We start from the raw sequence: 13,017 nt of genomic DNA on the forward strand, positions 1-13,017 counted from the left end.
ACTCCCCAAAACGGACCGGTTATGGTAAAAGAGGATCGCAGGGTGGGGAAATGATCGTTGTTTTCTTTCTAGAATGTGACGAAGGTGAACGATGTGTTTCTTCACATTGGGCACCGTCCTGGCGAGGACACAGAGGTTTCATCTTTTTCTTCTTTTGAAAGTCCCACCTAAGTGCAAAATATAGATTGCAGTTTTTACGAAAATCACAGATTTGGGAGATCGGTGTGGCGAAGGCTAGATGTCATGGAGATTAATAAGCCCACGAAGTAGGTAAAATGATACAAATAATCATTCTGAGGTCATCGAAGAGCAACAATGAAATGAGAATGTTTTAGAATTCTGAAATAAATGTCCTTAAGCTTACAGAGTTTTCCAGGAGTTCTCATACCTGTGGGACATTTTTTTGACTCTTTTTTACATGAAATGAACTTAATGTAATAGGAATTGGACTCTATAGCACCCTTGTTGGATAAATCCAATAAGAATTACTAAGGAGCCTGTCCAAACAGGATGCCAGTTTCCATCATATGAAGTTTACTCCCCTTAAGAAAGAGTCAAAGAAGTGTTCCACAACTATGAGAACCCCTGGAAAACCCTGTATTGGTTTAAACGAGCATCGTCGAATAGGGGCGCTAAAGTTCATTGACCGTTGAGACATCTTATTTCTTAGAAACAGTCTATTTTTTCCTAACCATCTTCGTAAGGTTCAAGGTAGACACATTGATCCTAACTCATTGATCGAGAAATTACGGCTTTATGGGGCTTATTCCTAAGGCACTGGTCTAATCTTGTTGCGCGCAACATTGTTGCAGACAAAATGTATGGATTTTGACAGCTAGCGCAACTTTGTTGCATGCCAAATTCAATCCAATTTGATTTTTGTCTGGCAACATTTTCTATTTACCTTGGTCATGGTAATCGGGTGTATGAAATGACACAGCAGCAGCGTGCGTTTTGTTGACATCCGCTAAATTTGGATTTTAAGCATTTATAATACATTTTTTGGTGTATATTTTGTTTTTTCAACACTTCATTCAGTAAGTGAATGATAAAAAAAAACTCTGAGCTGTTAATTGGCAATTTTTTTACGCTAAACAATGTCAAAGCGAAATGTTGCCAGCAACATTCATTTATTTATTTATTGAAGATAATTGCGTGGCGCGCGCAGGGGCCTTTGCAATATTAAAATAAAGTAATACTTAAAATAACCTTACTTGCTATATATTTGAAAACAGACATGAACATTTAAACGTGGCAACTGTAATGTTGAAGTCAAAAAAGCAGTAGAACTTATTGAAAGCTTTACACATTGAAATAATTGGATCATGAGCTCCTCTGGAAGTACGGGCCCGGTCTATTTTGATCAGAAAATTTCGAGGACGTAGCGCGTGGTCAGGGGCGTACAAATTTATTTTAAGAAGAAGCTCGGGAGCATCAATTTCGCCTTTTATTAATTTTGCTACAAAAACTGCTTGTGCTACCTCCCTACGTCTCTCTAAGGACTGCAATCCTAAAAGAAGCCGTCTAGTTTGATAGGTTAGAGGCTGGTCCATGTTCCACCGTAAGGTTCTTATAGCTATTTTTGTGAATTTTTTCTGAATTCGCTCAATTCGTGTGGACCAGTTGTTAGTGTGCGGAGACCATGTTACAACATTAAATTCAAGTACGGACCGGACTAACGCGACAAACAGTTGTTTTAAACAGAAAGGGTCATTAAAATCAGATGTCAGACGATGAATAAAACCAAGCTGCCGATATGCTTTGTCGATGACGTACGAATATTGTTGACGGAAGGAGAGTGCTGAGTCAAGAATAGTGCCGAGGTCCTTAGTTTCTATGTTACGTGGGATTATACACGAGTCAAGATTATAGTCTCGCTTGATAGGGTCTTTTTTACGAGTAAAACTAATCACGCAACACTTATTGACACACAAGGATAGCGAGTTCGCAGAGCACCAATTGCTAAATACGTCTAGGCTATGCTGGAGAGTCGAGCTGTCCGAATCATTTCTAATGGTCGCATAAATCTTGATATCGTCCGCATACATAAGCAAACATTGATTTGGGAGCGCAAATACAACATCATTAATAAATAGGATAAACAATACTGGGCCAATGTTACTTCCCTGTGGGACACCGGACGAACTAACGAACACGTTGGACAAGCACTTATTGATTTTAACACAGTATGATCTTTGGTTTAAATATGATTTTAACCATATGACTAGATTATTATGAAAGCCAAGCCGGCTCAGTTTCGCAAGGAGTATGTCATGGTTAATCCGATCAAATGCTGACATGAAATCAGTATAAATTGCATCAATCTGTGACTTGCCGTCCATTGCCGTAAGGCATTCAGACACGAATTGAACGAGATTGGTCGACACCGATCGTTTGGGAACAAATCCGTGCTGGCTTGGACTGATATAATTCAAGCCACCCCTGACTAACGCTTCCTGGACAAGAATTTCGAGTATTTTTGCTGATGCACATAGGGAAGTTACGCCACGATAATTAGATATAACATGTCTCGGACCTTTTTTATGAACGGGTGTCATCCACGAAGACTTCCACATAGTAGGATATGTAGAACTGTGCAGAGAAAGCTTAAACAGATGAACCAGTGGCTCTGAAAGATAAGTTGAGCACTTCTGTAAGACTATTGCTGGGATCCCGTCCGGACCCGGGATAAATGAGGGTTTAATTTGTTTGATTGCATTTTCTACCGATTCATTTGTGATGACAATATCATTTATAGACATATCTAGAACATCCGCGGGTGTGTGCTGCAGGGCAGTTGCAATATTAATTGGTGACGAAGATTGAAGGTCGAAAACTGAACTAAATTTTTTGGCAAAGAGCTGACTGATTTCAAGTTCACTTGTGGCTTTCTCGGTGTCTAGTGACATTACTGACGGGATTTTTGCATTTTTCCTCTTACGGTTAACGAAAGAAAATATTTTAGTCGGATCGTTGGATATACTTCGTTGAAGTTTGTTGATATAGATTCTATACAGATGCCTGTTGAATCTTCTATAGTTGCCACTAACAGTGTTAAACAATAGTCTGTCGGAGTGAAGATTAGACTTTATGAGACAATGTAAAGCTCTATTTTTCGCAGATTTAAGTCTTTTTAACTCTGTTGACGTCGGAACTCGGGCCAGGCCACGCGAAGGAAAGGCCTTCAGTGTCCTAAGTTCCTACCGAAAACAAATTTATATAAAAGATGGGTTTCTGCCCGAAAGGAGTTACCAAAATAAATTGTACATTAAACTTTCGGCTAGTGTTCGCGGTTCGTGGGAACCTATGCTTCGAAAGTGGCACAATTCATTCAATAACTTTTCGGATGGGGGCAGAGGGACCCGGATGAGACCTAAAGAAAAAAACCTAGGAAAGGCCAAGACGTTCAAGAAAATCGAGACGTTTTCCGTTCAGTTTCTAAATTAGATCTGCCGTTTATTTGACAAAATTGGTTCTTATATACTAACATTTTTGATGGTGTTGAACGTGTCCGTACACGTTGTTTAATTGTATTGGTGCCAGTGTGCTTTATGTTTTCGTATGGTGTTTTGTTTATACTTCAATTCCACGCATTCTAGATTGATCCTAAACTAACTTGAAATTTTATGACCTCCTCGTTTTGGGTTGATAACTGAAAGAATTCGTTACATGCACATATGCATGTTTTTCGTCCTTCATGCATTTTTCTCCTAATTTCTGTCTGCCTACCGGATGCACCAGCTCTAAAATATTTTTATTACCCTACACGTTGTTCGAGTGGCTTATGCTTATCGATGAGCTCAAGAAACGGGCCGTTCCCAAATTGTATGTTTATTTAGGCCAGCGATCTCGTTCTCATACGATAAGTTACAATAGCTTCGAATTTTTACCCATGCTTAGCCGTTGCAAATGAAAGATTGCGTTGCAATTTAAATCTCCTCAACTCAGCCGTTGCAATTTAAAAATCGCCTCAAACCTACCCGTTGCTACCGCAACATTCTCCCCCTTGTAATTCATCACTATGAATTACACCTAACTCTTGGTTTGAGCGATGTATGGATACTTGATCCGGCTATTTTACTTCCATTCAATATGTTGTTTTCCTTAATTAAATTGAATAATCTTCAATCAATGCAATACAACGGTTAGATGACGATCAGCAGATGCTTATATATGATGCTTGCTTTTGATACAACGTCTGTCGCAATTCGCCTCGGATGATGTCTGCGCGGTTCCAGAATCTTCCCCAGATGACCAAATAGTTTTCCTCTCTCGTAAGGAAGTTGAAGTCTGTTTTCACCGTGTGCTTTGGTTAAAGTTGCGTATGTTGCAAGGATGCTCGAAATCCAAAGTAGTAAGTGCACGTAGTAACCAATTAACCGTTTGCAAAGATTATTTTGTACCTCAGTTTTTGCGAATGTTTCATTTATACCTAGCTTTCGTATTTTCAATGTATGCTCTTTTTCTTGGCTTTCTTTAGGCAAATATTTTTTTATTCTCTCGTTTATGTTAACTACTTTCGCAACTGATTGCATTTCAATCAAAAATATTTTAAACTCCTTCCAATAATAGGACCATTTCTTTAAGTCGTATCTCGCGTTTGCTTTGATGGGTTCTTGTGTTGATAATTTCATTTTCAGATAAGTCCTACCAGCATTGTAATTGTCTTTTTCGTAAAAGCCTAATTTGATTTTTAATCCACGCAAGACTTGTTTGTTCAAATTGTTCAAACTTGTGATCATTGTCATGTCTAGTTTATTTACGTCTTTTCTTGAATGTTGAGCTTTATCGTTATCTTTGTCTAGCTCCTGATTATTTATTTCGAGTTTTGATACTTCTTTTATTTCATTATATTTTTCCAATTCTGTTTTCGTTATTTCCTGCACATTGAAATTTGTCAATTCATTTTGTTCAATACCCATCAAAATATACTCATGATCATGATCAATAAATGTTTTACCAATCGAAGTTTCTGATACTGTTCGTACTTCATTACTGATATCAAATGATATACCTTTATCTAAGATTTCAATCTTCACCTCTATTGCCTTTTTGAGACCAAAAATGTGTATGGGTTCTAGCAAATTTTCAATTTCTTGCTCACTTCTATTTACTGTAATCGTTCTCTCATGATTTTCCTTGTTCTTATTGCCTTGGGTTTGCATTTGATTTTCTTTTCTGTCCGCACACTCTAATGCTGTTTCTGTTGACATTGTAACTGATTTATCTTTCCTCTTCTCTTTGACCTTCTTTTTCGGTGGTTTCAATCTTTTACGTTTGTGAGGCAACCTATTAATTATTTCGTTCTCTTCTTCCTTTGGTTCGTGTGAACTAATGTTATTTTGGGAAGTGATTGCTCCTAGAAAACCTAAGATTTCCGAATGATCGTTTGTTCTCGATGAACTATTTTCTACTAATGAATTATCATTAATAAACCTGGATAAGCTATTTGAGTGTTCTGGCCGATCTTTTATCGGCTCTGGATTGAGCGATCCTTTATGACAAAATATCATATTATCAAAGAATGTGTCATTACCTTTGCTTGGTATATGTAAAGTTGCTGAATAATCCAAATGATTATGTTGTTTCGGCAGTTGCCGTATTGTGCTCGCGATTGGTATGAGCCAATTCGATAAATGCGCAAGAGTGACAATCTCGTCTTTCTGAATGTTACTTTTGTATACAATCCAATTAGATTGAAGGTGAAATGGCATTTTTCCAACCAAATCATCAATAAGTCGATGATCGTACAAATATTCCTTCTTTTTCATAATCTGTATGTTTGTTACAAGATTTTCAAGCGCTTCGCTTAGTTCGGGGATTTTATTATTTTCCACCCGAATTTTTGTAACATCGTTCAGCAACTCCTGATAAACGATTTCAGGTCTTCCGTATAATTCCTCCAACCTTTTAATAATCATATTCACGTTTACGGGATCCAGAAAAAGTGATCTTACGCTTCTTTCTGCGTCTCCCTTAAGATATGTTTGAAGGCGATTCAAGTTTTCTAAATTACTGAAGCCAGCTTCCTCTGAGGTTTCATCAAATGCCTTTTTGAATTTAGGCCAATCTTTTGCTCTTCCATCGAAATATGGAAGTTCTCTTAATGTTGTACGTTTGTAGAACATATTATCGTTCACACGATTTTGCTTCAGTGCTTCAATCAAAGCCGATACCACAGAATTGTGGTCTTTGGGAAGTGGCATATCTTGCGAAAAATCCTTACATTTAATACAAATGTATTCTTCCCCGTTGGTTGGTTTCGTGTTTAACTTAGCACAAGCCAAGTGAAACCATCGGTCACACTCTTCACACTGGACCATTTTTGATTCGGAATCATCTGCCTGTGTACACAGTCTGCAGAGTCCGGCTTCGTTATTAACGAAGTACTTCTTGCTCTTTAAACCCATTTTGGTGTTGATTGATCTTCCTTCTCTGGTTTTAGCAACCGAAATTATTATGCAACTACTGTTGCTCAAGGTAGCGCGTAGGTCAGTTTTTTAATAACTGAAGGATTTATCCCAACAGGTAGAGTTCGCTTGTTCCTTTTGCCATAATCCTTGAAATTGAACGCCTTCTCTGTGGACAGGATCGTTCTTGTAAAGTTACTCACTTTACAAACTGGATCGAATAATAATTCGCATCCTCTCCGATGCTAAACCAATGTTAACGAATAATAATTCGTTTCATCTCTGGATGATAAGGAATTCGTCTCCTAACTGGAGCTTCAATCTGACTGACGAATGAGAATTCGTTTCCTCTCTGGAGCCACCAATGTTGACGTCGGAACTCGGGCCAGGCCACGCGAAGGAAAGGCCTTCAGTGTCCTAAGTTCCTACCGAAAACAAATTTATATAAAAGATGGGTTTCTGCCCGAAAGGAGTTACCAAAATAAATTGTACATTAAACTTTCGGCTAGTGTTCGCGGTTCGTGGGAACCTATGCTTCGAAAGTGGCACAATTCATTCAATAACTTTTCGGATGGGGGCAGAGGGACCCGGATGAGACCTAAAGAAAAAAACCTAGGAAAGGCCAAGACGTTCAAGAAAATCGAGACGTTTTCCGTTCAGTTTCTAAATTAGATCTGCCGTTTATTTGACAAAATTGGTTCTTATATACTAACATTTTTGATGGTGTTGAACGTGTCCGTACACGTTGTTTAATTGTATTGGTGCCAGTGTGCTTTATGTTTTCGTATGGTGTTTTGTTTATACTTCAATTCCACGCACTCTAGATTGATCCTAAACTAACTTGAAATTTTATGACCTCCTCGTTTTGGGTTGATAACTGAAAGAATTCGTTACATGCACATATGCATGTTTTTCGTCCTTCATGCATTTTTCTCCTAATTTCTGTCTGCCTACCGGATGCACCAGCTCTAAAATATTTTTATTACCCTACACGTTGTTCGAGTGGCTTATGCTTATCGATGAGCTCAAGAAACGGGCCGTTCCCAAATTGTATGTTTATTTAGGCCAGCGATCTCGTTCTCATACGATAAGTTACAATAGCTTCGAATTTTTACCCATGCTTAGCCGTTGCAAATGAAAGATTGCGTTGCAATTTAAATCTCCTCAACTCAGCCGTTGCAATTTAAAAATCGCCTCAAACCTACCCGTTGCTACCGCAACAAACTCTCTATTGCCCCACGGGGGACCGGAAGCTGCACGCTCTTGTAAAGTAGGGCAGCATTTTTGAAGGACTAGACCAACCTTAATTTGAAAGGAGTCGATTGCCGAATCGATTGATAAGGTGGGATTGCTATCATAATTAAGGAATGACCAGTCAGTATTGGCAAAAGCGTCAATCATTTTTGGGAAATCAGCTTTTCTAAAATCGAGATGTCTCAAGCTGTTCGATCCAGTGGCTTCCGTAGCAGTCTGGGTTGTTGATGGAAGTGTAATATTGACCAGCAAGCTCGGATGATATCGGTCTTCCTCAGTTAAACAATCTATGGAACGGAAAATTCTCATACCATTCTCAATTATACGCGGGCTTACGAATATAAGATCAAGTAAAGACCCATGATTGTTTACATTATTATTGACCTGAGATAGTCCCACAAAGCTGAGAGTATCAAGCAGTTGGGAGCAGGCTGGGGATACACGGGATCTCTGAATGTTGACATGTAGAGAACCGTGAGTGTCACATAGCCAAGAAAGGCCTGGTTGATTGAAGTCTCCCAACACGAGGATCGTGTCTTGTGGATATTTCTCAGAAATTTCCATAAGTGATGAACAGTAAGCGGCAACATATTCGGTATTATTACTAAGAATCGGTGGAACGTAAACGGTACCGATTATTACGAATGAAGTGCCAACACGCATGCGGATCCAGATACTTTCGGTTGATGAGGTCGCAACAGTGATTACTGAGGGACGATGCATGGTTTTAGCCGCAATCAGTACCCCTCCCCCTCGGGTTTTCTGGCTATTTGAGGAGTTACGGTCCATTCGGAAAACATCATATCGGTCATCGAACAGTGCAGACGAGGCAATGTCATCCTTGAGCCAGGTTTCTGTGATCGCGATGATATCAAAAGAACAGCTTGAAGATGCACTGAAGAAACTCGAGAGTTTTGTCCGTAGACCTCGGGTGTTTTGGTAATACACGGAAAGCTCAGATATGCAAGAATAATTTTGTCGAAAAATAGTGGAGGCAAACCCTGCTGGGTTGACATTAGCGCCACGTATTTGTGTGAGTGTTGGATCGGCATCATTTTGATCGTTCTGCTCATAATTTGTTACGGATTCGTGATCATTTGGGTGAATTTGGGTAAGAACATGAGCGCATTCATTCGTTGATGGAGGAGTAATATTCAGGTGAGAGGCGCAACAAGATTAGACCGCTGCCTAATTAGATGGCGGCTCTTTTCCCTTCATGTATCTCATGGAACTATCACACATATTAATGCTTAGTTTATCATTTTCTCTCTTCACATGGACCTCTACCAGTACTTTTGCTAAATTTGACTTTTTTGACCGCACGATATGCCAACCATCGTTCTAGCCCCACTCATAATCACAGTGTGAATATTATAAAACAAAGTACTCACATAGACATCCTGCCAATCATGCGGATTCTTCCCAAGTTTAGATATAAAACGCCTAAGTTGCTTTCTAGATGAAGAACCTCAAAAGGATCTTTTCCTCCGTATCTGACTTATAGAAAATCTTACTATCGGGGAAGCTGACCGGCTCTAGTGTCCCCGTTCAGGCCATCCACGTGCATAGAGCACAGGCCTGCTAAGTTCATAACTTCTGTTGGCGCGTCTGCTATTGCAGCCAGGATCAACGTTCATCGACCGACAACGCGATATTGTGCACAGTTTCGGGATACTTCGACAGCTTAATATGTGTTACCTTGGTGAATGTGGCCAGTGCTCTGCAGAATTGATGAAAATGATCGGCTACGTTCTTATATATCCAATTGTACGAAGAAGACCTACCACAATAACGCAGAGCGTTCTAACCACTCTCATCCCTCTTGCACTCTCTCCCCCCCCCTCTCTCTCTCTCTCTCTCTCTCTCTCTCTCTCTCTCTCTCTCTCTCTTTACGACGTTGCATAAACAACACGAACACATTGAAACATGTTTGACATGCATGAAGCAGGCTAGTACGGCAACTGTTCTAGTATGAAATGAATTCAAATGGACTTAATTTAATAACTAAAATCATTCATAATTTTCCTACGCTCAAAATACGCGACACTATTTAGTATTTAGGCAAATGGCCCTCCAAAAATAATAAATTTGTTAGCAGACGTTTGCCGATTTGTGTTTTTGTGTTTGTGTTGCACACGACTGTCAGCACCGTTGTGTCATGTTCCGTGCCGAAACCGGCCCGATGGCCAACCTTTCGCTCTCCACCGCCGTCATGTCATGGCTGTGTCAAAGCAAAAAACTAAACAACGTTTCAGCGATTCCGATTGCAGTTTGCGCGAGGTTAAACACACTCCCTCCATTTTTCGGCCAACCGCGGCATGTAAATTCAGGAAGTGCTGCGAGGAAGGAAAAGCGTTTGGGAAAAGCATCCGTGAACCACGATGGTATTTTACTTCACCAGCAATGTCGTTCAGCCACCGGTGACCCTGTTCATGGGGTTGGACAAGTACGAAAGTGAGTGTTTGTTGCGCGCCCCCGGGGGCGTTCCGAATCGGTGACCACAAATTATTCACCGTCGGCGGTTTTCTCTCTTCTCCAATCCACACACACACACACAGATGAGGACCTGATTCGATGGGGCTGGCCGGAGGATGTGTGGTTTCACGTGAACAAGGTCTCGTCGGCCCACGTGTACCTGCGGCTCGAGCCGGGCCAAACGCTGGACGACATACCGTCGGCCGTGCTGGAAGACGCCTGCCAGCTGGTGAAGGCGAACAGCATCAACGGCAACAAGATGAACAACATCGACATCGTGTACACGATGTGGGACAATCTGAAGAAGACGCCCGCGATGGAGGTGGGCCAGGTGGCGTTCCACCGCGATAAGGAGGTGCGCATGTTTCGGGTGGAGAAGCGCAGCAACGAGATAGTGAACCGGCTGAACAAGACCAAGCGGGAGGAGACGGTCGACTTCCGGGCAGAGCGGGAAAAGCGGGACGCGCTGGAGCGGGCCGACAAGAAGCGGCTGGCCCGGGAGCAGCGGGAGCTGGAGAAGGAGGATCTGAAGCGGCGGCAGGAGGAGGCAGAACTCAAGAGCTACAATTCGCTGATGAAGCCGGAAAACATGACCTCCAACTATGACGCCGGCAACGATTCGGATGAGTTTATGTAAGGCGACGGAGGTGGCGCGGAGAGGAGAGAGATAACGAAACTGGGTCAAGCGGGGCGGAAGATTGCGGATTACGAATAAATTATTAATTGTTTTATTTCAGTGTATAAGTTGCTTCGTACACAGGCGAACATTTTGGGCAGAAATCCCCGTCAAAGTTTGGTTTAAATTGCGCAGGAATGGAACTGGGTCGTCGAACGGCAAACCGCGACTAGAGCTGTACGTTGACGGCGGCAAGTGCGTCGCGTATCCATTGCGGCACCGTATCGTCCGGGAACCGGACGGCCATGTACGATTTCACAAACGCCGGAAAGCGGCCCTCCTGGATGGCGTCCCGCATGTCGCCCATCAGCCGCAGCTGGAAGGCCACGTTGTGTACGCTCACGATGCTGCACGCCACCGGTTCAACCGTGACGATGTGGTGCAGGTACGCGCGCGTATACGTCCGACACGTCGAGCAGTCGCAATCGTCCTCGATCGGGCGCATATCCTGCGCGAACGTGCGCTGCTTCAGGTTAATCTGTCCGGCGCGCGTCAGCGCGCAGCCGAACCGGGCCGTACGCGTGGGAAACACGCAATCGAACATGTCGATACCGAGCGCGACGCACACGACCAGATCGGCCGCGAAGCCGACCCCCATCAGGTAGCGCGGTTTATCCTCCGGCAGCAGATCCGTGCACAGGTGGACCGTGCGCCAGAATTCGTCCTTGCTCTCGCCACCGCTCAGTCCGCCCACGGCAAAGCCGCGCGTGTTGCGCTTCGTCAGCTCGGCCGCACAAGCACGCCGCAGGTCCGGCTGCAGCCCGCCCTGCACGATCGGGAAAATGCTCTGCTCGGTGTCCCGGGCGTGTGCGCCGATGCTCCGATCCAGCCAGCGGATCGTCCGGTGCATCGCCTCCTCAACGCGCGGGCCCGTCGTCGTCGTCTTCACCACATCGTCCAGCTGCATCATAATGTCCGCCCCGATCGCGTTCTGTATCTCCATGCTGCGTTCCGGCGTCAGCATGCACTCGCTCCCGTCGTACGGGCTCTGGAACCGGACGCCCTGCTCGGTGATTTCGGCCAGCTGCAGCAGCGACACCATCTGAAAGCCCCCGGAATCGGTCAGCAGTGCCCGGGGCCAGCCCATGAACCGGTGCAAACCGCCCGCCTTCTCCAGCACGGTTGTGCCGGGCCGCATACCGAGGTGGTACGTGTTGCCGAGCATGATGCGGCAGTCGAGGGCAAGCAGCTGCTCGGGCAGCACCCCCTTCAGCGTGCCCTGCGTACCGACCGGCATGAACACGGGAGTATCGACGTCCGCATGCCGAACGCTCATCACGCCAACGCGCGCCTTTGTCACGCCGCATTTCGCTACCACGCGGTACTGCAACGGGGCCGACGGTCGGGTGGTCGCATCCTCGGCGGAAGCTGGAGAACCGGACGCCGGAATGGGTGCTATGTTCGGCACTGTGTCCATCACAGCCTTGGATATTGCACGTCGGGCGATGGAGGTTGTGATGGGCGCACGCGTGCCCGGAGAACGGAGGAACTGGATTGCTCGCGGTGTAAACATGCAATCAACCAGCCGGCGCGCACACGTTTCTTCTTCTACTTTTTCTTTTTTCGCGCCGGCTGGAAGAACCGACAGCTGGTGGTGGGGGTCGGCTCATTGATTGCGAATTTTTGTGTTCCAAAGCGTAGATATGATGCAAATTAGCATATATTTTAAAAAGAATGATTTGAGCTCAATCCCCGTTTTTAGAAAGGTTTGCAAAAATATGGAATTTTCAAAATGAATTTTACCAAATTCCAAATTAATTAATTTTTTCACCGGGCGTGTTGACAGTTCCATATTCGTAGTTAGCCAAGGTGTATAGAGCAAGGTTGTTACATTTCGAACTCGTGCCGCGGTCTATGATGTTTTGGAATTAAAATTTATAAAATTAAACTTTTTCTTATCAAATCTTTATAGGGAACACGATAAAGAGCAGATACATTTTTAAACGTGTTGATTAAAATTGAATTCACCGTGGCCGAAAATTGCTCAATAAAGTTTATTGGTCACTAAAGTAACATCCTCAATAAAAAAAACGTATGCATCGTGGTAGAAATAAAGCATTCGTTTCGTTTCATCAATATTTGAAAGATTTAAAAACAAAGCCATATTTAATATTCACTCTTCTAGTGTTGTTGAACATATTTCTGCGATACAAATACTTTTTAGCTAAAGTTTTATTGCCCATTCGAAAAATGGATGAAATT

The 13,017-nt window shown here is 43.1% G+C and overlaps 2 protein-coding genes across 2 annotated transcripts; one reads left to right on the forward strand and one right to left on the reverse strand.

The window, feature by feature from the left end:
* The first annotated feature begins 9,857 nt into the window (after nt 1-9,857).
* Nucleotides 9,858-10,870, forward strand: LOC120950975 (coiled-coil domain-containing protein 25). The gene is made up of 2 exons (XM_040369424.2): nt 9,858-10,118; nt 10,223-10,870. The coding sequence occupies exons 1-2, from the start codon at nt 10,046-10,048 to the stop codon at nt 10,774-10,776; spliced, it is 627 nt and encodes a 208-aa protein (XP_040225358.1). The 5' UTR covers nt 9,858-10,045; the 3' UTR covers nt 10,777-10,870.
* On the reverse strand, nt 10,838-12,438 carry LOC120950974 (queuine tRNA-ribosyltransferase catalytic subunit). The gene has a single exon (XM_040369422.2). It carries the CDS (start codon nt 12,326-12,328, stop codon nt 10,985-10,987), a length of 1,344 nt encoding a protein of 447 aa, XP_040225356.2. The 5' UTR covers nt 12,329-12,438; the 3' UTR covers nt 10,838-10,984.
* Nucleotides 12,439-13,017: the final 579 nt, after the last annotated feature.

The sequence above is a fragment of the Anopheles coluzzii genome, chromosome 2 (assembly GCF_943734685.1).
Source record: "Anopheles coluzzii chromosome 2, AcolN3, whole genome shotgun sequence".
In the NCBI taxonomy this organism is placed as follows: Eukaryota; Metazoa; Arthropoda; class Insecta; order Diptera; family Culicidae; genus Anopheles; species Anopheles coluzzii.